Source organism: Pseudonaja textilis, chromosome 2 (assembly GCF_049901715.1).
Source record: "Pseudonaja textilis isolate UNSWEBS1 chromosome 2, rPseTex1.2, whole genome shotgun sequence".
In the NCBI taxonomy this organism is placed as follows: domain Eukaryota; kingdom Metazoa; phylum Chordata; class Lepidosauria; order Squamata; family Elapidae; genus Pseudonaja; species Pseudonaja textilis.
In genome coordinates this window covers 13,352,244-13,380,145 of record NC_141991.1, presented here as the reverse complement: position 1 = coordinate 13,380,145, position 27,902 = coordinate 13,352,244, and the positions used below count along the sequence as shown (strand labels likewise).

General features: G+C 46.4%; 1 protein-coding gene across 1 annotated transcript; it reads right to left on the bottom strand.

The window, feature by feature from the left end:
- Nucleotides 1-73: 73 nt before the first annotated feature.
- NOTCH4 (notch receptor 4) lies at nt 74-27,902 on the bottom strand. Its single transcript, XM_087928497.1, has 15 exons — nt 27,734-27,902; nt 25,406-25,510; nt 24,447-24,534; nt 23,543-23,776; nt 22,314-22,426; nt 19,633-20,051; nt 17,181-17,507; nt 15,706-15,869; nt 12,665-12,887; nt 9,423-9,513; nt 9,205-9,334; nt 5,479-5,720; nt 4,294-4,441; nt 2,885-2,982; nt 74-1,168 (listed from the first exon to the last, which is right to left on the bottom strand). Exons 2-15 carry the CDS (start codon nt 25,475-25,477, stop codon nt 821-823), a joined length of 2,697 nt encoding a protein of 898 aa, XP_087784623.1. The 5' UTR covers nt 25,478-25,510; nt 27,734-27,902; the 3' UTR covers nt 74-820.

Below are 27,902 nucleotides of genomic sequence, written 5' to 3'. Positions count from 1 at the left end.
GTAAAAACTCCCACCTAAGGTGAAAGTGTCCACCTAAGGAATCTTTATACAAATGAAATCACCAGGAACTGAATTCAGTTTGGAGGAAGTTATAACTTTACTTCATATCTGTGGGCTTTTGCACAATGAGTATAATCGGTAACAATATTCCATTCTTTAGAGAAGTACACCTGACACGTTCTCAGTGGAAGGTGAGCTGAATTGCAAAACACTACACGGTGGAATTAACAAATCAGGAAAACGGTGGAAGGTTTGATGAAACCTTCCATTTTAGGATTATCCGTTCCCATCCCACACCTGCTTTTCATGACCTCCATATATATATATTGGACTTCAGCTTATAGTATTCTCAGCAGCCTAAATTGCCAGGTTATTCAATCCTTCCCTGCAGAGAGGCCAACTCTGAAGACAGCTGTAGGAAGACAGCCGAGTAAGTCTCAATGAGTTTGAAGAGACTTCCTTTCAAGTCAATGGCTGTACGATGGTCTTTCCCATTCTCCTTGCCAGATGGGTTGAAATCCTACTTGCCAGGACAACACATCTGGAAGATGTTCTGGGGAAGATCTAACAAGGTGGGATGATAGGCATCAGGTTTTGAAAGATGACCTTAAGATCCAAGCCATGTTGCATCACATGTGACAGCAGAAACATCTGGAGATCTTTTGAGGTCACTTGCTGAAATGTCTTCATTTCTCCACACTGCCCTTGGATACTCCACCAATCCCAGCCACTGTCCTGCAAATTTCGCTGGGGAAAGCTACGTCCTTGGCCAAAGCTGTCATTGCTGACCCACAGGGCTCCTCACGCAGGGGGTGAGGATTCACTCCACTGCCTGCCCCATGGCCTCTTCTGGTGGGGTAGCCTCCTTAAAAGGTCCCTCGTTCTCTGGAACTGGAGCTAGCTGGGAAGGCTTGGGCGGGTATGGCCACCTGTGCAATTTGGAGGAAGGCTGTGGGCGAGGCCTGTGTGGGGAAAGCTGGCCAGTCCCAGGAGGAAGGCAGGATCTCTCCAGGAGAGAGAGGATGTCGTGGTGCAAACGCTCCAGGGCCACGTCTTTGGGGAGGCGACCTGAATGGTTCCGTAGGTTTGGCTTGGCACCGTGTTGTAGGAGAAGACAGGCCACTTGATAGCTTCCCTCACGGGCAGCCAGGAACAGAGGGGTCTGGGCCTGCAGACAGAGAGGGAAATGGGACAAAGAAGAATTAGGGGTGACATGATAGCAGTTTTTCAGTATTTGTGGGTCTGCCACAAAGAAGAGGGGGTCAAATTGTTCTCCAAAGCACCAGAGGGCAAGACAAGAAATAATGATTGGAAACTAATCAAACAGCAAAGCAACCTGGAATTAAGGAGAAACTTAACGGTTAGGACAATTAACCAATGGAACAGCTTTGCCATCAGAAGTTGTAGAGGCTTCATCACTGGAGGTTTTTAAGAAGAGACTGGACCCGTGATGGCGAACCTATGGCACGCGTGCTAGAAGTGGCACGCAGAGCCCTCCCAGTGGGCACACGTGCTATTGCCAGCTGCTCTTCTGGTTTCTGGCGCACACAGGCACACCGGCCATCTGGTCTTCACGGGGGCCAGAGCACCGGAAATGGCCAAAACCTTGGCCAAAAAACAAGCTGTTTTTGAGCCATTTTCAGACCATTTTTGTGCTGCTTTCAGGCTGTTTTGGGGGGTCCTTTTCAGTTGGTTTTCTGGGCATTTTCAGCCTGGTTTCCAAGCCATTTTTGAGCCGTTTTCAGGACATTTTTGGCCCAAAAATGCCCTGAAAATGGTCCAAAAACCATCCCAAAATGCCCCCAAAACAGGCATGCATGCATCGGCCAGCTGGTCTTTGGTTTTCTAGCATTCCAGCACACGCACATGCACACGTGTTCTAGTTTGGGCCGAAAAGGTTCGCCATCACTGGACTAGACAGTCATTTGTCTGAAATGGTATAGGACAGGGGTGGGATTCAAATTTTTAACTACCGGTTCTGTGGACGTGGCTTAGGTGATGGGCTGGACATGGCTTGGGGGGTCATGTTATTGGCTGGGCATGACCAACTCAATATTACTCACATGCATTTCCTCGCCTGGCCTCTCATGACTATGGGGATGCTGCAACTGTTGTAAGTGGGAAAAATGGTCATAAGTCACTTTTTTCAGTGCCACTGTAACTTTGTATGGTCACTCCATACAAGCAAAGCACCAGCAAAGGAGGGGAAAAAAAATTCCAGAGAAGTTCCAGAGACAGGAGGTCTAGTCCTGCCAAGAATGTAATAAGGGTTAACGGAGAGGCAGTTTCTGTAAGCAACACCAGAATGTTTCCTTCCTGCCTTCCTTACAGGATTAGGCCAGTAATTTCTTCTAGCAACTGGTTCGCCGAACTGCTTAGAATGTTAACAACTGGTTCTAGCGAATAGGTGCGAACTAGTAGAATCCCACCCCTGGTATAGGTTCTCCTCCTTGAGCAGGGGGCTGGACTAGAAGACCTCCAAGGTGCCTTCCAGCTCCTATTCTATTCTATTCTATTCTATTCTATTCTATTCTATTCTATTCTATTCTATTCTATTCTATTCTATTCTACTCTACTCTACTCTATTCTATTATTTTCTATTCTATTCTATTCTTTTTCTGAGTAAGAGAGGCCTGCATGATTTGGGACCATTGTTCGTCTCACACCCTTGATGACCAAACGCAACTTCAATAGTCCAGGTTAGGAATAAATGAATTATTTGAATTACGATGCACTTGCTGACTCTCAAGCTCAAGCAATTTTATTGCATGGCGTTTTCGCTAAACGTTGTCAATGCAGGTAGTCCTCGACTTACCGCCACAGTGGAGCTCAAAATTCGTGCTACTAAGTGAGACAGGTGAGATAGTGAGCCAATGCCCATTACCTGATTGTCTAAAAGGTCCTTGTCAGCTCCGTTCCTGAGCAGAATGAGGGAGGCCCGGACGTTGTTGACTGCTGCAGCCCAGTGGAGAGCACTCTTCCCTGGGAGACAGGAGAAATCCAGGGATGAAGCAAAGAGTTTGAATCTAGGGTGGGTGGGAAACTGGACTTGATTCACCCAAAGGGGCTTTTTTTTCAAGAGGCAAGTAGACTTTCTGGGGGGTTTTTTTGAAGACATTTCGCTTCTCATCCAAGAAGCTTCTTCAACTCTTCAGAAAGTCCAGTTGCCTCTTGGAAAAAAGCACCTTTTGGACAACCATGACCTGGATGGCTGAGAATCTCCATAGACATTGGACTTGATTCCATAACGGTGGGCAAAAACCATCTCTGAATTTTTTCCTTCCATTACTTTAGGGAATTCTGAGGAAAATTAGAATCCCGTCCTGGATTCTAATGTATAATAAGTAGGGTATCAGTATGGGAAATCGTGGCCCCTTGACTGACCTTTCTCAACCTGGTGTCCCAAGAGAGGTTGACCTTCAAAGCAGAGGGTGGCATTCAGTAGATTCTGACCAGTTCTGGAGAACCAGGAGTGGAAATTTTGAGTAGTTTGGAGAACCGGCCAATACCACCTCTGACTGGCCCCACCCCCATCTATTCTGTGCCTCCTGAGTCCCAGCTAATTGTGCCCCTGGCTGGCCCCGCCCCTCTCTGCCCGCCTCTCCCTGCCCAGTCAGTTTTTATTGCGCATGCACAACATCGCTGACTGCATTCTCCCCTGCCCAATCAATCCTTAAAGTATTTCTTTTTCCCCTCTCCCAACAATCAGCTATTCCGATGATCAGCTGTTCTGATGATCAGCTGTTCCGATGATCAGCTGTTCTGATGATCAGCTGTTCCGGGACCCACCTAGCTGTCTTACTGCTTCGCCCAGGAAGCTTCCCTGACGACCAGGAGGCAAAAAGGGGTGTGTGAGTGGGGGAAGCTGCGCCCCCCCTCCCTACGCTCCATCTTTTGCCTTCCTGGGCCCCAGGGAAGCCTTCTGGGAGCCAAAACGCCCCCCCCCGGAGGCTTACCTGAGGCCCAGGAGGCAAAAAAATAAAGGGGAGGGGTGCTGCAAAATAAAATAAAATAAATAGAAGCCACGCCCACCCAACGACTTAGCCACGCCCACAGAACTGGTTGTTAAAATGTTTGAATCCCACCCCCGGCATGAAGCCCAAGGGTTTGGGACCCCTGGATCAGATCCTCAATCGGATCATTCTCTGGTACTTCTTCCAAGTTTATTTCTCTTTTCCAGTCAGAATTGCAATCCTTTGGTCTTTTCCACCACAGTTCCCTGGAGGACTTGTCACTAACGCTGCCTCGGCTTATAACTCAGCCAGCATCTTGGAGGCCCCCTGTGAACCTCACCTCTCTTATCTATGGCATGGATGTCCGCATGGTTGGCCACCAGTTCTTCCACCATATTTTCGACCCCGAGCCGTGTGGCGAGAATGAGAGGGGTGGTGCCATCATCTGCCAAAGCATCCAGGTCTGTCTGTCTCTGACGGAGAAGGATCTGATGGAGGCCATTTCGCCATCAGGGAGATGCAGGAGCAAAGAGCAAACATACAAAGTTTGGGAGATGAACTTTAATGCTAAACGGCCTTGCCGCACGGCAAACTAATCTCTCAGTGAAATTTTGCAGCAAATTATTTGCTTTGGCATTTATTCTACGTGGCAAATCAATTGACAGGTAGTCCTTCACTTACGACCTCAATTGGCGGGGTGGAGGGCAGAATTTCCACTGTTAAGTCAGACGGTTGTTAAATGAATTATGCCCAACTTTGTAACCTCCATTTTCTCTGCGCACTGTCCTCCCTGGCTCCATTTTCTCTGCGCACTGCCCTCCCTGCCTCCATTTTCTCTGCGCACTGCCCTCCCTGCCTCCATTTTCTTTATGCATTGCCCTCCCTGACTCCATTTTCTCTCTCAGAGAGCTGTAGGAGGATCCCCCAGCCCCACCCAGGCCACCACAGGTGCCCCCTGATACAAGTGACTATGCCCACCCCGGTCACGCACATCTGGCCCCCCCGGAGATCAAACACAACCCTAGTGTGGCCCTCAATGAAATCGAGTTTGACCGCCCTGCATTACACACACTGACACACACACACACACGTTACTGTCACACTGTGAGTGGATCAAAAATGTAGGTGAAAGTACGAGTCAGTCTTGACAGAACCCGTAGGTCACTGTGAGGTGTTTTGGCCATAAAACTGGAAGTAAATGCCAGTTTTTGACAAAAACATTGTAAATCACAGTCGAGTAAAAGCAAGACAGTTGCCAGGCAACTGAGATGTGGTCATGTGCTCAAGAGAGGAATAGTCCAGCCTTCAGAGCTACCTTTAGGGGGTACTTATGACCTTGTTCCCCCCACTTTGGGGGTTCTACTCTAACTTCAATCAGTCGTTAAATCACTGATTTAACGACTACCTGTATATATAACTAGGGCTATACAAGGACTGCCTGTATATATAACAACAGACTCTGGAAAGCCTGACCAAGTTTCTTTCTATTGCATATTACATTCATCCTAATTTTTCTTTTTCTGACCTGGAATACCCCCAGAGCATCAGCTGCTATGGCACTGTGCAAGGGAGTTCGTCCCCATTGGTCCCGGGCATTAACATCGGCTTCAGCTGTCAGGAGTCTGCGGGCAGCATCTGCGCGAGAGTATCGAGCTGCTAAGTGGAGAGGGGTTTCTCCGAAGTTCTCCATTTGCTTGTCTGTCCAAGAACTCTCCACCTTCAACCCGGAAGAACAAGCCAAGGACATTGGTGGAGTCAGACCACAAACTGGAAGCATAAAAAGCATACATGAAGCATACATGAAGATAGGATTGGCCTATTTCCGCTCGGTTGGCAATCTTTGAATGATTTGGGATGGACAGCATTCTGATTCTGATCCCTCAGTAGTGAGAACTGTGAGGGGGATCTTGGAGTCCTAGTGGACAATCGCTTAAAAAGTTGTGTGCTGCAGCTGCCAAAAAAGCCCACACAGTTCCAGGCTGCATTAACAGAGGGATAGAATCAAGATCGCATAAAGTGTTAGCAAAGCTTTATAACGCTTTGATAAGACCACACTTGGAATGCTGCATCAAGTCGTGGTCGCCACGATGCAAAAAAGATGTTGAGACTCCAGAAAGAGTGCAGAGAAGAGCAACAAAGATGATTAGGGGACTGGAGGCTAAAATATATAAAAAACAGTTGCTGGAACTGGGTATGTCTAGTCTGATGAAAGGAAAGACACGGGGAGACACAATAGCAGTGTTCCAATATCTGAGGGGCTGCCACAAAGAAGAGGGAGTCAAGCTATTCTACAAAGCACCTCAGGGCAGGATAAGAAGCAACTGGTGGAAACTAATCGAGGAGAGAAGCAGCCTTGGAACTAAGGAGAAATTTCCAGACAGTGAGAACGATTAATCATTGGAACAATTTGCCTCCAGAGGTTGTGGATGCTCCAACACTGGAAGTTTTTAAGAAGAAATTGGACAACCATTTGTCTGAAATTGTTGTGGTTAGCCAGCAGCAGGTATGGACGGTGGAGGAGAGCGAGGACTCAGATGAGGGGCCAGGACCATTAGGGAGTGGACTTCTGCCTTCAGAGATTGTGGGGGCTGGCAGCAGCGATGAGGAGGTTCCTGAGGAGCCTGTGACAAGTGCATGTGCACACAGGATTGATCGTAGGAGAGAGCAGTTACAGCAGCACAGGCGACTCGGGAGTAAGGCTGCAAGGTAATGGCCCCTCCCTCAAGAGGATAAAAGCCAGGTTTGAAAAAACGTTCTTTGCAGAAGGCAAAGAAGCTCTGAAGCTCAGCCTCGTGGGCATCATAGTTCATGTTTGGAAAATCTTGTAAATTAGTTCTTATCTCTGGGCTTTTGGCAGCCTTGACAAACAACTTGGCAAGGCTCTTTCTTGTCGGAGCTAATTAGTTGGAAGCAGCCTTTTATCTGTGAAGGAACAGAATTCGTGATTAAACCTTAACAAGTGGGGGCAGCTGCCTTTGTCTGTGTTTGCTCTCTTGGAACCCGGTTGGGTCAGAACAGTAATGGTGTAGGGTTTCCTGCCTAAGCAGAGGGTTGGACCTGAAGACCTCCAAGGTCCCTTACAACTCTGTTATTCTATTCTGTTGATCTAATCTGATGTGATCTCAATCCCTTGAAGTAGACCAAATCAGGAATTTGATTCTATTGTTATAGGGAACAATAGATATCTGCTTTTTCCTCTGCTACCTCTTATGTTATTCTTTTCTTTCTCATACATTCCCTTTCCCAAGAATTGTCTCTCGACGTATGAACCATATTTGAGCCCAAAGTTTTCATTCCAAAATAAAATGTTAGTTAAGTTGAGTTTTGCCCCATTTTACATTTCTTGCCACGGCTGTTCAGTGAATCAGCGCCGTCGTTAAGTTAGTAACCCAGTTGTTTAAGTGAATCTGGCTTCCCCATTGACTTTGCTTGTCAGCAGTTTGCAAAAAATATTCCCGTGACCTCAGGACGCTGCGACTGTGTCATAAATATGAGCCAGTTGCCAGGCGTTTGAATTTGGATCACGTGAGCATGGGATGCGGCGACAGTCATAGGTGTGAAAAATTGTCAATTTATTCTGCAGTAACTTCTTGGTTTTGGTCTTAATTTTTTCTTTTCAAAGCAAAATTATAAACACAAAAATTAAATACATACATTTAATTTTTGTGTTTATAATTTTGCTTTATACATAAATATACATTTATTTTTTAAAAAATTTGATCCTCATGAACCTGTTTCAGATTTGCGGATTTCCATTTTTCAAGTTTGTTCATGGTTTGTTATTAATTTATGTTTTTTTCCCCAACAACATATAGTCACTGCAGAAATAGGGCAAAACAGGCTCCCCAACAAACAAAATCAATGAGGAGAAACCAGATTCGTTTAATGGCTGCTTGAGTCACTTAACAACCTCAGTGATTTCTTTAACAAGAACAGGCAAAAAATGTCACAAAATTGACCGTGATTGATTTAACAAACACCTTGTTCAGCAATAGATATTCTGTGGCTGTAAATCAAGGACTACCTGTATCCTTAACAAGGTGTTTCCGTGTTATTCCTAAATTACAAACCACAATGGTTTGTTTCCCATGTGGGTCTAAGTCAAAATCTAATCGTATTATTACTTAGTCTTAGGTGTGAACAAAATAATTTGTTAGTCTGGCTATTTGAAGTACACACGCTTCGTAATTTGTTCTTGGAAACTATGCAATGCAGCGGTTGCCAATTTCCTGAGCTTTGCCAGCAGCCACAAAAAAAACAACAAAATGGAGTTTGAGATCCACCCCTCCTAAACACTCACAAAGAAACAAACCCAACACCCCCTCAGCAAGTACAATATGATCTGATCTCATCTAATTGAACAAAGTGATCCTGTTTTATAGATCTTATCCCCTTTGGTATACTGCATTGTAAATACAAAGAAAATAATTCAAACATAAATAACGATTTGGGTTTTTGGAGGGGGAAGCAGGACAATGACAAATGTAGCTGGCTTTGTCAGATATATAAAATCATAGCTGAAATGCTGACTTGTTATATCGTCATCAGCAAAAGCTGCCACAACATTTGGCCTGCGGCATATTCGCTCAGGTTGCCCAATTCATCCTTTGGTTCCTGAATTCCCTGGGTTTACCCAATAGGTTGGATCACAAAGGGGTTAGAGCAGTGTCAATCAACCAATCAACCAATCAGAATAGAGCTGGAAGGGACATTGGGGGTTTCTAGTCCAACCTCCTGCTCAAGCGAGGGGGCCCCATACCATTTCAGACTCGTGTGGTTGTCCAGTCCTTTTTTAAAAAAAAAACCTCCAGTGATGATTAAGCATCCAAAACTTCTGGAAGCAAACTATTTCACTGGTTAATTCACCTCACTCTTAGGAAGTTTCTCCTTACTTCCAGGTTGTTTCTCTCCTTGACAATGTCTCAACCTTGACAATCTTGAGATTTGTGGAACTTCAACTCCTTGATTGCGGTATTGTTTACTTCTTGGATTGCTGAACTGGCAAACAAGCTAACAGCAAACAGCCCAACCCAAAGAGCCTCCAACAGCACTCCCACCAACACTGACAGGACAAGACACTAGAATATAAACTGAGAGCAAACCCCACTCCTTACTAGCCCTGATGATGTTCCCTAGTTTGGTCAATGAAACGTCTGCAAGAAAACAAGCAAGCTCAGAGAGCACCAAGGCCCTCTCGTGTCAACCTCGAGCTACAAATATTCTCCGTTATTAATTGGCTTTCTTCTTGTACCTGGCTCTTGATTTCTGGCTGCTTTTGGCCTGGTATCCTTCCCCAGTCTTGGGACTGTGACGTTCCCCAACATCTGTGTCTTCGGTCTCACGCGGTCTTGATCTGAGATAGGGACGGAATCGAGATCCTCCTGCACAGAAGGGATGATTGTAAAGAGAATCCCAAAAAATATCTGTGGAATGGACGTTTCCCACAACCTCCTCATCCAGCATAAATACCTGTATATCTTTGGAGTTCAAAGGCCCATCAAAATGGGGGCTGGAGAAGATATCATGATCTTCTGCAAACTCAGTACTGAGTTTTGTTGGCCTATGTCGTAAGGAGAGCAGGAGAAAGTGAGAAGAAAGATGGTTGTTTTATGAAGGCCAGCATGGTTCTCAGAGAACAGAGCATTACAATATTTAATTTATTGGAAAGGCTATCCAATTTCACAAGCGACTTAGGTAAATAGCTGGAAAGTACATGCTGATCAATTGGTGGGGAAATTCCATGAAAAATATCCACACAAGCCGAAACCAAATTCTGTGGGTGGCAGAGGAGGTTAAGATGTGTATTGTGTGACTGTGTTTAACCTAATTTCAATCTTTGTGTATTTTATGTCATTGCAGGGGTTTCTTTTCAAATGAGGAAGGGCAGCCTGTCAAGCCCGAAATTGACCTATCGGTAGCCATTTTAGTTAGACTTAGAATATATTCTTTTTCTTACTTTCTCTTTAGCAGTTATGGAGGAAGAGTTTCGGGCTTTCCTTGGAGACAATTGAGCAACAGAAGCTGATGGATAGATCCCCCCAAAAGCAAAAAAATGTTCTCCACATCCTGTGATTTCCACAGACCTCTAAATTTGGTTGCGATCTGCAGATGCAATGTGGAATGTTGGAAGAAAAATTCTAATATTTCAGTCAGCTTTCATCCATGGAATGGGACCATTCTTCAACTCAGCATGCTGGCTGGGGAATTCTGGGAGTTGAAGTCCACATGTCTTAAAGTAGCCAAGGTTGAGAGACATTGGATTAGAAGAAGGATATTAAACTTGGCTAATTTAAGACTTGTGGACTTCAGCTCCCAGAATTCCTGAGCTAACGTGACTGGAGGAGGAATTCTGGGAGTTGAAGTCCACAAGTCGAGTTTGAAGATCCCTGGATTAGAAGATTTGAAGCCACCTTAATCTGGGCCAAACCAGTTTGTTCATCCGAATCAGTATTCTCTTTGACTGGCATCAGCTTCAAATGCTAGAAATCCTTTCTGTGACAGTTACTGGAGACTTTTTAAGCGGAAGCTGCTCAGATCTGAATCAAAAAAAGTAGATATACAAACTTGTAAACAAAGCTTGCATGAGAGACTTCATCAAGCCCATGAGTTTTTTTAAAAAAAATATTTGAAATGAGGTGTCTATTTCCTTCCTCCCAGGAAAAAAAATTACTTTCTTCTTTAAATACCAGAAACATTAAGTCATTAATTGTATTTTTAGTTTTGCCACTATTATATAAACGGTTTGGGTTCTGCCTTCCCCAGAAATATGCTTTCCTGATGATATTGACCAAGCTTACTATAGGACTTAATAGTCCAACCATGTGGATGGCTGTGATTTGCGAGTCAGACTGCAAATTTGGCTAATTTTAAATGAAAAAAAAAACCATTTTTCCCCCTCCATTTAGGAGGCTGCTCAGCTAAGTAGAAACATTGGAAGTAAATGTATTTATATTTGATTTGCAAAAAAAAAAAAAAAAGTTATTACTTGAATGGAAGATCAAAAAGAAATTTGCAGATCTGTGGCAATTTTTTAAAAAATCCACGCGGGATTAGACAGACTTAGAATTTAGAATAACTTTGTCATTATATACACTAATCTGCATAAAAAAAAATTGTATTCAACTCTCAAAGGGTCTCCACCTCTAATATACACTACATAAACATGACTAAATAAATAAATAAATAAATATAAATACAAAATTATGCATATATCCACATATATTATAGGACATGGAGTAACAACACGGTCTAGTTTGAATGTATAGATGTACATGGCGAGATAAACAAATCTTGCAAGTTTACCAGGCGGATGGCATAGGGAACAAAGCTGTTACAGAATCTGGAAGTCTTGCTAGAAATACTTTGAAACCTCCTCCCAGATGGGACCAACAGAAACAGACCGTAAAGTGGGTGTGCGGGGTCTCTAACAACAATGCTTTGAGCTCTAAGCACATAGCGCTTATATAAGCAGTTTCCTGAATGACAGGAAAAGCGCTTCCTATCATCTTCTCTGCTGTCCTCACAATATAGCTACATTTCTAGGTAAGGCCAAACAGGAAACCTATCAGATGAGCTAATTTATACTTTATTGTAAAAGCTTCCTTCATAGAATCTTGCAAGCCTGAAAGTTATGATTCTCCTACTGTTTCATTTATAGCCTGAGAAGCTCAGGAGGATCTCTTCTGAACCTCTTGTTCCACCCACTATGCAGCTGCAGACTATGCTATTGTCAGGATTTGATTGTTGTCTGTCTTCTTTGATTGTTCTCTGTGCCAGGGGTGTCCAACCTTGGCAACGTTTAAGACTTGTCGTCAAAAACTCCCAGAATTCCTCTGGCTGAGGAATTCTGGGAGTTGATCCACAAGTTTTAAAGTTGCCAAGTTTGGAGGTCTCTGCCCTAGGAAGCACCACTGCTGTGGTGGCGCAGTGGCTAGAATGCAGTACTGCAGGCTACTTCTGCTGACTGCTGGCTACTTGCAATTTGGCAGTTTGAATCTCACCAGGCTCAAGGTTGACTCAGCCCACCATCCTTCCAAGATCGGTAAAATGAGGACCCAGATTGTGGTAGCAATATGCTGACTCTGTAAACTGCTTAAAAGCACTGTGAAGCGGTATATAAGTCTAAGTGCTATTCCTATTGCTACTTCGTCTGTTATTCTAAGATCATTCCCACATACCTTTATGGACACTACTACCTTTACATAACTCTAAACTCACCCAAACTTGGAGGGAAACTTTAATTATCTGCATGGATCTCGTATTATGACCACTCATTCACAACTGTTAAAAGTTGTGATGGTGCCAAACAAAGGGTCCTCAGAATTCCAGCTATTGTAGCATCCCCCTGGTCATATGATTGTTGATTAAGACACTTGGAATCCTGCTCGCAATTACAACCATTGCAATGAGTTGTGGTCGTATTACTACGATTTCCAACATTCTCTGCTGGCTTCCAACAAGCAAAGTCAATGGGGAAGCTGACAGGAAATTGGAAGTCACAGTCACATAATATCCTTGCTTAACAACCTTAACGGCAGCAACTGGGACTGCCAGAGTTTCTTTTCCTAATCGATGCAGTCATGAGATGTCATGCTTTACGACTGTGTAACTTAGCAATGGCTACTCTGGGCCCAATTGCTGTTGTAACCTAAGGACTTACCTATGCTCCATTCAAAGCAAAAAACCCTGATCCACTTCTCAATAATACTCACTTCAGTCTGATCGCATCTTCACCCACAGGATCTCTCCGACAGCGACGCTTCTTGCCTTGGCGGGGTGCAAATCCTGGCGGGAGCCAAAGCGAGCCATGCTCCCGATGTTGAGGTCGACGGATTCTCCACACCCCGATAAAGATCACCAGAGCTAGCACGAGTGCCCCAACACCCACGCAATAAATGAGGGGCCCAGAGAAATGGGAGACGGAGGGCTGGGAATCTGGTTGAGGGAAAAAGAAGACGGTCAAATATCCATCTCATTCTCTTCCCTGTCGCCTCCATTTTTAAACCCATCTACATCAGGGCTCCCCAGTCCCCAGTCTGTGGACCAGCACCGGTCCGTGGCAGGCCAGCAACTGGGCCACACAAACAAGCAAAGACACATTTGCAGGATGCAGGCCATACACAAAACCAGGCGCAAGGGTGGGCTGCTGGGGGTTCGTAGGGTTTGAGAGGTCCTCGGGCTAAGATTCTGTGCACTTCAGAGAACACCCAAATCCCAGTCCTGGCTGGCCCCGCCCACCCCACCCTGTCCCTCCCAGGAGTCCCTCCATGGCCTGTTTTGGATGCAGGTAAGTGCAGGTAAGTGCACAGAGGCTCAGGGAGGGCAAAAAACAGGCCTCCTGGAAGTTGGGCAAGGCCGAAAATGGGCCTGTTTCTGGCTTCCAGAGAGCCTCCGGAGCCCAGGGAGGCCATTTTTGCTCTCCCAGAGGCTCAAGGAAACCCTCTGGAGTCTGGAGAGTGCAAAACCACACACACACCGCCATGGTGTAGGAGGCCGACTAGGCCATATGCCCACCATGGCCACGCCCATCCAGCAACTGGGCAGAGAACCCCTTGCTAAATTTTTTGAAGGCCACCCCCTGACCAGGCCCCCTCCGGTCCAGGGAAAAGCATCTCTCCACAGAACTGGTCCCTGGTGCCCCAAAGGTTGGGGGCTGCTGATCTACACTACAGACCTTACATCCGTTTCACACTAGTTCAATGATCAAAGCTTCTCCTTCTAAAGCCAAGAATTTGGGATTGAGGGACGGGCTGAGAATTTCCTATGAAATAACCTCGTTGAATTTCCACCCACAGTGAAACAACACGGACAGATAGTCCTCAGCTTGCAATTACAATACAACTGTTATGGTCGTAAGACATTACAGTCGTAAAACAGGTCAGCCAAAGTGGTGGCTAACCCTTTTGTCTAGTGGTTAAGACGCCAGACGCTAGAAAGGCAGAAGACCGTGAGTTCAAACCCACTGTAGTATCCCCACGGCCACGAGATCAAAATTCAGATAGCAATAGCCTTCAGCATTTAGACTTGTATACTGCTTCACGGTGCTTTACAGCCCTCTCTAAGCGGTTTATAGAACCTATTGGCCCCAACAATCTGGGTTTCATCCACCTCAGAAGGAGGGAAGGCTTGATGCTTGGCAACCGACTCATATTTATGGTGGTTGCAATGTACAAGGGTCATGTGATTCCCCTTCGGCGACCTCTTGATGAGCAAAGTCAGATTCATTTAACAGCTATGTTACTAACTTAACGACTGCAGTGATTCAGTTAACAACTGTGGCAAGAAGGGCCACAAAATGGGGCAAAATTCACTTAACAGATGTCTCGCTGAACAACAGAAATTTGGGGCTCAAACTGTGCTCCTGTCGAGAACTACTTGTACACAAGGGTGCGAGAGGAATGCGCAGGAGACACCGTGTGTGTTGGGGAGGATGCCACACCTTCTCTTTCTGTCTCTGTCTTTGTCTCTGTCTCTCTCTCTCTGTCTCTCTCTCCCCCTTTCTCCCTCTCTGTCTCTGTCTCTCTCTATCCCCCTCCCTCTCTGTCTCTCTGCCTCTCTCTCTCCCCCTTCATCTCTGTCTCTGTCTCTCTCTGTCTCTCTCTCCCCCTTTCTCCCTCTCTGTCTCTGTCTCTCTCTCTTCCCCTTCATCTCTGTCTCTCTCTCCTCCTCCCTCTCTGTCTCTCTCTCCCCCTCCCTCTCTGTCTCTCTCTCTCCCCCTCACTCTCTGTCTCTGTCTCTCTCTCCTTTCTCCCTCTCTGTCTCTCTCTCTCTCCCTTCATCTCTATCTCTGTCTCTCTCTCCCCCTCCCTCTCTGTCTCTCTCTCCCCCTCACTCTCTGTCTCTGTCTCTCTCTCCCCCTTTCTCCCTCTCTGTCTCTGTCTCTCTCTATCCCCCTCCCTCTCTGTCTCTCTGCCTCTCTCTCTCTCCCTTCATCTCTGTCTCTGTCTCTCTCTGTCTCTCTCTCCCCCTTTCTCCCTCTCTGTCTCTGTCTCTCTCTCTTCCCCTTCATCTCTGTCTCTCTCTCCCCCCCCTCTCTGTCTCTCTCTCCCCTCCCTCTCTGTCTCTCTCTCCCCCTCACTCTCTGTCTCTGTCTCTCTCTCCCTTTCTCCCTCTCTGTCTCTCTCTCTCTCCCTTCATCTCTATCTCTGTCTCTCTCTCCCCTCACTCTCTGTCTCTCTATCCCCTCACTCTCTGTCTCTGTCTCTCTCTCCCTTTCTCCCTCTCTGTCTCTGTCTCTCTCTATCCCCTCCCTCTCTGTCTCTCTGTCTCTCTCTCTCCCCTTCATCTCTATCTCTGTCTCTCTCTCCCTTTCTCCCTCTTTCTCCCTCTCTGTCTCTGTCTCTCTCTCTCCCCTTCATCTCTATCTCTCTCTGTCTCTCTCTCCCCCTCCCTCTCTGTCTCTCTCTCCCCCTCCCTCTCTGTCTCTCTCTCTTCCCCTTCATTTCTGTCTCTCTCTCCCCCTCCCTCTCTGTCTCTGTCTCTCTCTGTCCCTTTCTCCCTCTCTGTCTCTGTCTCTGTCTCTCCTCTCCCTCTCCCTGTCCCCCTCCCTCTCTGTCTCTGTCATTCTGTCTCTCTCTCTCTCCCTCTCTCTCCCCCCTCCCTCTCTGTCTCTCTCTCTCTCCCCTTCATCTCTCTCTCTCTCTCTCTCTCTCTCCCCCCTCCTTTCTGTCTCTGTCTCCCTCTGTCTCTCTCTCTCCCCCTCTGTCTCTGTCTCTCTCACACACTCAGAAACTTATATTATTTTCACACATACCGTTTTCTATAACTTCAAGCCAGGCTGCTACCACTCGGTGTGGGATCAAGGATGACAAAATCTCTTTGGCCATCAAAGAGCCCAAAAGGTTCAGGGCAGATTTGGCAGAAGTGGGGCACTGCCCTTGGCACGAGCTCCCCTCCACAACCAGGAAGACGGTATATCTGCAGTGAAGAAAAAACAAAGGAGACTGATAAGTAAAGCGACTATATTTTCCTGGAATTACTTCCTCCATCTATCACCCAGGTGTCTGTCCTTGTCATGCCCCTGTTGGAATCTGATTCCGAGGGAGAGGTGGAACAGCTGACAGGGAGTGGGATTGTGGCTCTGGTGGCTGTGGAAGAAACTGGGGAAGGGCACAGTCCGGCTGGGCAGTCAGAGGAAGACCCAGGCCCACCTCCTCTTCATCCTAGGGCTTTTAGGGAGGAATGAATAAGGGAGCAACGTGGGTTACGGGGGAGAAAAAAGCCCTGATTCCCTCCATTAGCTGCAGCTGGGGAAACATCATTTGTTTGCGCACAGAACCTTGCTGGAAGCAAAGTGTGCATTATCTTTGTTTGTCAACTCTTATCTGGAGTCCTCCCAACTGTGTTTCGTTGTATTTTGAGTTCTGCAATTCCTTATCCTGCCCTCTCTCGTTAATTGCTGCAGTGTGGTTTGTGTTGGGTTTTATTTATAATTTATATTTACTTTGGGTTCAGACTGAATTTCTTCCTTTTAAAAACTGTTCTTGGGAGAGTTTTTTCCTCCAGCCAATGATAACTGGACATTGGGGGAATTAAAGGGACTTTCTCTACTTTTGTGACTTTGTTGCTTTTGTGTCACGCCCTGGGTCATCACAGTCCTTCCAACAGCTGGAGCAGCCAGAGCTGTGGGGGTTTTCACCCCCATTTAGAGAAGATCTCTGTATGCTGATATGCAATGCTCTCTCTCCACATAGATGAAGTTTTGCAATAGTTTACAGAATTTGGAAAACCCTACAAAGATTTATCTATTTATAAAGAGCATTACTCTTTATACATTACTGATGAAATCCTGAAATAAATGTTTCATAAATGAATTTTATGATAATTGCATCTAGCTAGGACCTAAGGACGTCATTTGATCGACCATCCATGTGAGTGTCTATGGAGCTTCTCAGTCATCCAGGTCATGGTTGTCTCAAAGATGCTTTTTTTAAACAGGCAACTGGACTTTCTGTTTTTTCTTTGAAGATGTTTCACTTCTCATCCAAGAAGCTTCTTCGGCTCTGACTGGATGGTGGGGAATGGAAGGATTCATATTCCTTGCAGACAGCTGGTCATTTGCATTCTTTTAGAGAGTCATTGAGGCAACCTGGATGACAGAGATAAACCTCTAGGTGGCCTCAATTATTCTCTAAAAGAATGGAGTTGAAGTCCACAAGTCTTAAAGTTGCCAAGGTTGGAGACCCCTGGGATAGAGATATCAATGAGAAATAAGACAGCCCATCCTACCCGACGGTCTCTGCCAAATCTTTTGTCCGAATCCCTGTCCAGTTGCTCTGGCTCCCCAGCTCTTCCTTCCCTGTGTAAGGGTAAATCCGCTCGCGGTGCTGACGATCCCGTTGAATCCTTAGCTCTGCCCGCGTGGCGATGACCAGGGAACGCAGGAGCTCCGGCACGCTCTCCCGGGGTAGCAGGACCACCAGCGCCAACGTGGATTCTGCTGGTGGAACAGAAGAGGCGCAGTCCCCACCATCCCAGCCACAGGATGCCGAGTGGCAGCCTCTGTCGCAGTGTCCGTCTGAGAAGCGGTCCTGACAGTATCGCGTGTAGGAAGGGCTGAGGAGAAGGGGTCGTTAAAGGGGAGTGCGCTGGGCAAAGGCAGAAATACATCCTTTCCATTCCCTCCTCTGCAACAGCTGCGGTGGCACAGTGGTTAGAATCGGGGTGGGATTCAGTCAGTACAGACCGGTTCAGGTGAACCGGTAGTTCCGGCAATCAGTTGGCCCCGCCCACCCGCCCCTGCACTTGTCTGTCCTATATTTCCTTTGTTTGAAGCCCAGCTGATAGGCACGGCAAACCAGATTGCCACGAATCAGCTGTTTTACTTACTGGGGCTGCAGTAGAAAGTACGTTTTCGAGCTGTTTTCAAACGCACTGTGCGCACGAACAACCAGTTTGCTCACCGAACCAACTGTTACACCGGTTGAATCCCACCATTGGTTAGAATGCAGTACTGCAAGTTACTTCTGCTGACTGCCAGCTGCCTGCAATTTGGCAGTTCAAATCTCACCAGGCTCAAGGTTGACTCGGCCTTCCATCCTTCCCAGGTGGGTAAAATGAGGACCCAGATTGTTGGGGGAAACAGGCTGCCTCTATAAACCGCTTAGAGAGGGCTGTGGAGCACTGCAAAGCGGTATATAAGTCTAAGTGCTAGCGCTAGTGCTAGCGCTAGTGCTATCACTTCAGTGGGAAGGTAATAATATTCGATGAGCCTTTGGCATATAGCCATGCTGGCCACATGACTGTGGAAAAAGTATTTGGAAAACGCTGGCTCAATGCTCTCTAATGGTTTCTTTATTCTTTATTACAAATGTATCTTTTCTTTTATCTACGCTGAGAGCATTTGCATCAAGACAAATTCCTTGTGTCTCCAATCACACTTGACCAATAAAGAATCTGTTGTTCTGTTCTGTTCTGTTTTGTTCTGTTCTGTTCTCTTCTGTTCTCTTCTCTTGTCTTCTATTCTATTCTGTTATTCTATTTTCTGTTATTCTATTCTATTCTATTCTATTCTATTCTATTCTATTCTATTCTATTCTATTCTATTCTATTCTATTCTATTCTGTTATCCGTTATTCTATTCTGTTATGTTATTCTATTCTATCTGTTATTTGTTATTCTATTCTATTCTATTCTATTCTATTCTATTCTATTCTATTCTATTCTATTCTGTTCTGTTCTATTCTATTCTATCCTATCCTATCCTATTCTATTCTATCCTATTTTATCTGTTATCTTCTATTCTATTCTATTCTATTCTATTCTATTCTATTCTATTCTATTCTATTCTATTCTATTCTATTCTATTCTATTCTATTCCCTCAACCAAGAAAGAGAAATTAGTTCTGGGCCCTAGAGTCAGACACAACTGGACAGGGAAACCTTTAACTTTACCTTTACACAGCACAAGTGGTAGGTACGCATTTCTTTCCTGCTGTGTGTCAAGGCTGACTTGCTTTCATCGTTGCCTGCATCAGTTCTTGGAGCTACCAGCTGGCACAGACTGTTTTCCCAAACCAAAAGTACCCAGTGTGATTGATGGACAATGAACTGTTGGTGGCCCAGGGGGGTGAAAAGAGAGTTTTACCTCTGTGGGTTTTCACAGGAAAATCTCAGAGCTGACTTTGCTTCTAAGGTCAAGGTCAAGGTTCCCTCGCACATACATGCTAGTCGTTCCTGACTCTAGGGGGCAGTGCTCATCTCCGTTACAAAGCCGAAGAGCCAGCGCTGTCCGAAGATGTCTCTGTGGTCATGTGACTAAATGCCAAAGGCGCACGGAACGCTGTTACCTTCCCACCAAAGTGGTCCCTATTTTTTCTACTTGCATTTTTTTTACATGCTTTCGAACTGCTAGGTTGGCAGAAGCTGGGACAAGTAACGGGAGCTCACTCCATTACACGGCGCTAGGGATTCGGACCGCTGAACTGCCGACCTTTCTGACTGACAAGCTCAGCATCTTAACCACTGAGCCACCGCGTCCCTACGACTTTGCTTCTGCTGTGCCTAAATGGATCTTTCAATAAAGTTTTACCCTTGGTAATTCCTAAGTGCCAGGAGTTACTTTTTGGGGAGGTGCCAAATAGGATGGTTGACACTATGTTGGGGGCGGGGGGAGCCTTTTCTGGCTGCACTACCCACCCACCAACCCCCCGATTCATGGTACCATCTGGGGATAACTCACTTGCACTCCTTCTGTGGAACGCAGTCAAATCCATCGTACAGGCACTCCTCGTTGTCACACTGGGACTGGCAGTGGCCATCTCGGAAAACCCGCTGGCACAGGTCTCGCTTCGGGCAGTTCTTCCAAGGATCGAGCAACCCCAGCGCACAGTCTCCCCCATCCCAGCTGGTCTCTGGAGAGCTGCAGATCCGGTCACAGTGGGCATCTCCTGCTAAGGACGGGCACCTGGAGAGCGAGGTGGCATTGGCAGCAGGGCAGGACGCTGCGGAACATGGAGGCTGGTGGCAGTCTGGCCCAGAGAAGCCTTCCATGCAGAGACATCGAGGTCCAGATGGGTGGGCAATGCAGACCCCTCCATTGTGGCAGTAGGAGGACCCACAAGATGGGGCGGGCAGGTCACAAGTCGATCCATCATAACCCTGGGGTAGAGGAGATCCTTTCTCAGTCTTGCTGGATTCTTTTCATTCAAGTCACCGGCAATTGGGTGGCACCTCATTATTTTTCCCAATTAGCTCTTGGGTGGATGAAGAAGCAACCTTATCCTAGATCAGATCTTTGGCCCATTCATCCAAAGAACACCCCATCTACTTACTGTATTTACTCAGCGTTCCCTAAGCTCTGCCTGGGTGATGAAGTGAACAATTTCAAAATGAAAATTTAATGTAGAGAAAAGCAAGGTCTTACACCTAGAGGCAAGAAAAACCAAAAGTACAGCAGCTGCCAAAAAAAGCCAACACAGTTCTAGGTTGCATTAACAGAGGGATAGAATCAAGACCACGTGAAGTTTTAATACCACTTTATAAGGCCTTGGTAAGGCCACACTTGAGATATGGCATCCAGTTTTGCTCACCATGATGTAAAAAAGATGTGAAGACTCTAGAAAGAGTGCATTGAAGAGCAACAAAGATGATTCGGGGACTGGAGGCTAAAACATATAAAGAACGGTTGCTGGAACTGGTTATGTCTAGTCTGATGAAAAGAAGGACTAAGGGAGACATGATAGCAGTGTTCCAATATCTCAGAGGCTGCCACAAAGTTGAGGGAGTCAAGCTATCCTCCAAAGCACCAGAAGGCAAGACAAGCTGTTATGTCTCCCCTTTAAATGCAGGAGGGCAAAACGAAACAAGCAGTTCCAAAATATCACAAACCAAGAAGCAAACTCTCACAAGAGGACCGATGAAGTATCTTCAGTCCTCAGCAATAAATCCAAACTCTGTCCGGCAAACCTGATGTGGCTATAAATCCCAAAGCCTCAAAGAGTTCTCTCCGTGTGTTCACTCCCATAAATCACTTTGCTTCTGGCAAAGCTCACCAGCCAAGCCGTTTCCTTTTATCCTCTATGAGGGCGTGTTAATCTCCTTAATTAGTCACTGGCTCGACGCCTCCTCCCTAATTGAGATTGACGCCTCATCCTTCGTCTGTTTCTCACATCTAACCAGGATCTTTCCAAAGACTCCTCCCCACTAGAAAACTCTCGCATGTGTTCCTGGTTAGCTATTCCTGGCTGTTGCTCAGCCAGAGGAGAAAAATCAGAGGAGGTCGAAGGTCCTGACATCTCTATTAAATCAGGTTCGTCTCTCCTAGTTAAATCCATTTCCTCATCCTGACTACAATCCAAATCGCTCAGCAATGCCGGCTCATAATTCACTGCCATTTCCTCTTCGCTTGAGCTCACATCTGCCAACGGAACAGATTCCAACTCCGGAGTCACAACAAGAAGCAATGGGTGGAAACTAATCAAGGAGAGAAGCAACTTAGAACTAAGGAGAAATTTTCTGACAGCTAGAACCAAGAGGCAAGGAACCACTTGCCTCCAGAAGTTGTGATTGCTCGAACACTGGAAGTTTTTAAAAAGATGTTGGATAACCATTTGTCTGAAGTGGTGTAGGGTTTCCTGTCTAGGCAGGGGGTTGGACTAGAAGACCTCCAAGGTCTCTTCCAACTCTGTTATTCTATTCTATTCTACAGGTACAGACTAGGTGAAACCTGACTCAACAGTAGTAACTACAAGAGGGATCTTGGAGTCCTAGTGGACAATACTTAAATATGGGCCATCAGTGTGGTCAAAAAAAGCCAATTAACAGAGGGATAGAATTAAGACCATGTGAAGTGTTAGTAGTTCTTTATAGAGACCACACTTAGACTACTGCATCCAGTTTGGGTCACCCCAGTACATGTTGAGATTTTGGAAAGAGTTCAGAGAAGAGCAACAAAGCTGCTTAGGGGCCTAGAAGTTATAACGAAGAATGATTGCAGGAACCGGAATATCTGGCCTTGTGAAAAGAAGAGAAAGAGGTGACATGATAACGTTCTTCCAATACTTGAAGGCTGCCACAAGGAAGAGGCCGCCTTTTCATGAAATTTAATGAATTTTTGGCAAATGGCTTTCCAAACTCTTCTTGAAAACCTCCAGTGTTGGGGCATCTACAACTTCTGGAGGCAAGTTGTTCCACTGATTAATTGTTCTCACTGTTGGCATCTATTCTCTGCCTCTCCATAGTTCTAGCTTGGTTCTTTCCTTCATAGGTTTCTTCTACCCGTTGCTTCTTATCCTGCCTTCGGGTGCTTTGGAAAATAGCTTGACTGCTTCTTCTTTGGGGAAGCCCCTCAAATATTGGAAAAACTTCTGCTCTTCAATTCTACTTCTTTTTTTTTTTTTTTTTGCTCAGCCCCATTCATACCTGTGGACAATGGCAGGTGAATTCAAGCGGGTTCTTGGGCAGCACGCTACAGGTTCCACCATTAAGGCAAGGATTTGACTGGCAACTGTCAATCATTGATTCACACAGAAGTCCTGGAGGGAAAAACAAACACAGTGTCAAAGAGTTTGTGTTCATTTTTACTTCGGTTGGTTTCTTCTTTGCAATCTACTAACGTTGTCCCTTCCTTTTTTCTGAACCTCTGGCAATTTGATCTTAGCAGTGTCTGCTACAAGGCCAGTTTCTGATGATTTGTATGTAGTTCTCCACCTACGACCACAATGGAACCCAAATTTTGGTTGCTAAGGTAGATAGCTATGAGGGGAGTTCTCCCCAAGTTAAGACCTTCCTTGCCACAGTTGTGAAGGGAATCGCTGCAGTTGTTAACGTCAGGATTCCGGCAGTTATTCCAATTAAATCACAAGCTTCGAGCCACACTCCCAAAACTAAACAGAAGCCATTTTTTATTACCCGATTGTCCAAACTGGGCTGAACCAGTAGAATACCACCACTGGGAGAAAGGGAAAAATTTAGCTTTTAATTAGGTGAAAGCCGTGGGAACTTTCAGAGTTGGCTTTCACCATTCATGCCAATATGATGTGTCCAATAAAACTGTTCTTTGAGGAATTTGCCTGTCTCGGAGTTCTACTTTCTATGGGTGCATTACTTGGAACCCTGACAGACGTATCGCAGGCTGGCTCTGCCCACCGCCAGGAATTCGATCCTTACTGGCTCAAGGTAGACTCAGCCTTCTATCCTTCCAAGGTCGGTAAAATGAGGACCCATATTGATGGGAGCAATGTGCTGACTCTGTAAGTCGCTTAGAAAGGGCTGTAAAGCACTGTGAAGTGGTATATAAGTCTAAGTGCTATTGCTAAGTGCTAAATGCCAGTTTTGGCAAAATGTGACCACAGGACACTGCAAACGGCCATAAATGTGAGCCTGTTACTGAGTCCTCTCACTTCTGTTTCTTTTAAGAGCCGTGATGGCATGGGGGTTAGAATGCAGTATTGCCGGCTAATTCTGCCGACTGCCAGCAGTTCAATTCTGACCGGCTCAAAGTTGACTCAGCGTTCTATCCTTCTGAGATTGGTAAAATGAGGACCCAGATTCTTGGGGAGAATGTGCTGACTCTATAAACTGCTTAGAGAGATCTGTAAAGCATTATGAAGCGGTGTATAAGTACTATTGCTCTAGTGCTATCACCTTACCTGAATATCCAGGGTTGCAGAGACACTGGAAACCATGTTCATCAGATTGGCAGCTCTGGGACCCCGGCCGGTGGCAAGGCTGGGAAAAGCAGGCATCCACCACCCCCTGACACCTTTCTCCCACATATCCAGGCGGGCAGATGCACAAAAACCCCTCAGGCTGAGCCACACAGGTCCCACCATAGTAGCAGGGCGGGCTGGCTAGAGAGCAGGGATCCAGGTGACAATTGGGTCCTGGAAGGACAAAAAGAACCGTCAGATTCCTCTGTTCTTCACCCACACAGTCAACCTCAATAGCTTTCATTTTGTTTTAGGCAAAAGGTCCTTTTCATTAAAATGATGAGAGGCTGGGCTGGGAGAAACAGTAGGGGTCCAAACTGGCAACACAGTTGTGTGATCAAAGCACAAAGAGCGGCTCTAATACGGTGTTTCCCAACATCAGCCATTTTAAGCTGTGTGAACTTCAACTCCCAGAATTCGTCAACTGGGGAATTTTGGGAGTTTGAAGTCCACACAGTTTAAAATGGCTGACATTGAGAAACATTTGATCACTCCAATAAATCACTCTGGGTGGATACAAAATACTTATATCCCTAAGAGATCAATTATCAGTTATATTATTTTATATAGTGATATATATCCCCCTCTGGGGAGTATCCTGCAAGCATTGGTTCTTTTGTACTGTGTGGGGTACATACTCCATTTTTCCTGGGCTGACGTGGCAGCTCATTCCCAGCCCCATTTGGGGCATAGGATTTATTACCTCAAATTATCTTAATACGGGGTGTTCCACCTGGGGCTTGACTCCCTGCCAGGCCTTCTGTCACTTTGATTGTAGGAGGCGGTTAATTGTTGCTGTTGGTTCTGTGTGTTTTGCTCAGGCCTACACAAATCTCTCCCTCACCTTTTGTTCCTGGCGGACACAAACATCGAAAACCGTCTGCCGTCTTGGTACAGGTTCCTCCATTGAGACAATTTTGTGTTGGCGGACACTGGAAGGAGAGAGTGGTCAGCAGTTTCATCACTGCAGTCCTCAGTTTCATCACTGCAGTCCTCAACTTACAACAATTCATTTAGGGACCATTCAAAGTCACAATGTCAGTGAAAAAAGCAACACATGACCATTTTTCACACTTACGACCATTGCCACATCCCCATGGCCACATGTGTCAACTAAAAAATACTTCTTTGGTCTTTGTAGTTGCCAGCAGAAAGGGAGTGGGGGAAAGCAGTGCATTCCTTAAATGCTTCAGATAATCGCCTTGGCAGCCAAAGCTGTTGGCGCACAAGATTATTACTGGAGAGGATGATTGAGGACTCTTGGCTATGGATGTGTCTCATTGGAGAATATATATCGAGGGGGTGGGGTGAAGGCCAGGGCCAAGGGTGAAATGAATGATGTATCAGAGTTGGCTGCGATGAGGAAACACTGACATGTTAACTCCTAATAAATCAATCTTTTTTACTCTGAGAGATGCGGCTAGAGACTTATGATTTGAATGGGGGTGCATGTTGGAGTCCTGAGAGCGTGATGCTTGGCAACTGACTCATATTATGACTGTTGTGAGGTCTTGGAGTGTCATGCCAACACTTTTGCAACCTTCTGACAAGCAAAGTCCATGTGGAAGCCAGATTCAGTTAACAACCGTGTTACTAACCTAACAACTGCAGTGATTCACTTAACAACGGTGGCAAGAAAAGTTGTAAGATGGAGCAAAACTTACTTAACCACTTCGCCACAGAAACGTTGGGCTCAATTGTGGCTGTACGTCGAGGACTACTTTCAGTAGTAATAAAATCCGAGAACCCTGGACCTGGGACCACTGTATTTAAGCAAACGAGTCCAATTCAAGTATCACTTACGGAAGCCTGGTCAGTTTCTCCGAGGACACGTCCAGCAAAGGGGAGTCTGTTTCCCTTGTCTCTCGGTTCCATTGTAGACCTGATCTTAGGATTAAGACGTTTTACCTAAAATTTAAGCCAAATTGAGCAACACAAACGACTGGAAAGAAAGTTAAAAAAAAAAAAAGGACTGGAAACGAGGAACCGGGTATGTTCCCGGGTGGAGCAGAGCAAGTATAACCAGCGGTGAGTTTCAAACATTTTAGCAATGGTTTCTCTGCCTGGTTGTTGGGTGAGTGTGGCCATGGTGGGCGTGGCCTAGTTGGCCTCCTACTCCATGGTATGTGTGGGGGGGGGAGTTTTTGCCCTCCCTGGCTCCGGAGGCTTTCCTCGAGCCTCCAGGAGGGTGAAAACAGCCTCCCTGAGCTCCAGAGACTCTGTGGAAGCTGAAAATGGGCTCGTTTCTGGCTTTTCTGAACTTCTGGGAGGCCCATTTTTCTCCCTCCCTGAGCCTCCGCATGCACCCTGCACTTACCTGCATCCAAAATGGGCCACCTGGGGACTCCCGGGAGGGGTGGGGTGGGTGGGGCCAGCCCGGAGTGGGATTTGGGGGTTCTCTGAACTGTGCAGAATCTTAGCTAGGGGCTCTCCCGAACCCCTGCGAACCCCCAGCAACCCAGCCCTGAGTATAACACCACCAACCAGGTGCATTTTAAACCGCTGCTTGCTTTGCAGAACAACGTCAAGGCTCCTTGAATGGATTTCCGTGCAATGACATTTTCTCTGCTCATTCCTGGAGGGGCAGCTATGGTTAAAAGGGTTCGGGGTGGGATTCGGCCGGTTTGGACTGGTTTGGGCGAACTGGGTGTTAAATTTACATCTGTTATGCCAAACAGGTAGTTGAACCGACTGGCTGGCCTTGCCCACCCCACCCCTCCTCTCCCAGGAGTCTCCACATGGCCCGTTTTGGATGCAGGTAAGTGCAGGGTCCATGTGGAGGGTCTGGGAGGGTGAAAAACGGCCCTCCTGGAACTCCCGGAAGTCCAGAAATGGGCCTGTTTCCGGCTTCCTGAGGGCCTTCAAAGCTCGGGGGAGGCCATTTTGTCCTCCCAGAGGCCTGAGGGAAGCCCCCGGATTCTGGGGAAGGTTAAAAATGGCCCTCCTGTAAGTTCCGGAAGTCCAGAAACGGGCCTGTTTCCAGGTTCCAGAGGGCCTCTGGAGCTCAGGGGAGGCCATTTTTGCCCTCCCAGAGGCCCGAGGGAAGCCTCTGGAGCCTGTGGAGGGCAAAAAACGAGCCTCCCTGAAGTTCCAGTAGGCCATGCCCACCATGGCCATGCCCCACCCAGCAACCAGGCAGAGAATCGGTTGTTGGGATTTTTGAATCCCATCCTTGACCGGGTTGCATTCCCTCCTTGAGACTTTCAAGGGTCTATCACAGTGATGGCAAAACTATGACACATGCGTCAGAAGTGAAACATCCTGTTTGGGGGACAGGCCAGCGATCGTCCACACCCGACCATTATTTTCAAAAGCATGTTCTCATGCAATTTTGGGAGGTCGTGGAGGCTGTGTGGGCGAATGGGGTGCACTCTTGCGTGGCCTCCAGAGCCTCTAAAAAATTGTGTGTGAATGGGACATTGCCTTTGTAAAATTTTTGGAGGTTGTGGAGGCCACCTGAAAATGAGGTGGCCTCATTGTACAGCCTTCAAACCATCCGGAATTTGTGCGAGAAGACTATGTTCTCATGCAACCTCCAGAGCCCTGGAAATGAGTTTGTTTTAGCTATATGTCATTTTTGTAATTATTTGACATTTCTTTATAAAGTACATAGCAGGAGCCACGGCGGCGCAGGGGTTAGAGGGCAGTACTGCAGGCTGCTTCTGCTGACTATCGGCTGCTTGCAATTTGGCAGTTCGAATCTCACCAGGCTCAAGGTTGACTCAGCCTTCCACCCTTCTGAGGTAGGTAAAATGAGAAGCCAGATTGTTGGGGGCAACCGGCTGACTCTGTAAATCACTTAGAGAGGGCTGTAAAGCACCGAGAAGCAGTATATAAGTCTAAGTGCTATTGCTGTTGCTAGTACTACACAAATTGACTATTTCTTTTTATATAAATGATCTTAGAGAGAATTCTCTTTTGTTTGGGGAAGGGAGGAATGACACACCGGCAGAGTCAAGTTAGGCATATCCCAACATTTTGAGGTGCCATCACCCACCTGATAGATGAGATTGAACAACCATTTGTCTGAAATGATATAGGGTTTCCTGATTGAGCTGGGGGTGGGACTAGAAGACCTCCAAGGTCCCTTTCCAGCTCTGTTATTCTGTTACCTCTGTGTTCTAAACTCACCTGGCAACCACCTTCTCCGCTCTGCTCCGTGCAGTTGTCTCTGTTCTGCTTGGTCCTGTGTTGGCATCGGGGGCCACCCCATCCTGGAGGGCAGAGGCAGTGGGGTGCAGACTCTTTCACTCTGCATTGGCCTCCGTTCTTGCAGGCGTCTGAGGCATGTGGTAGAAAG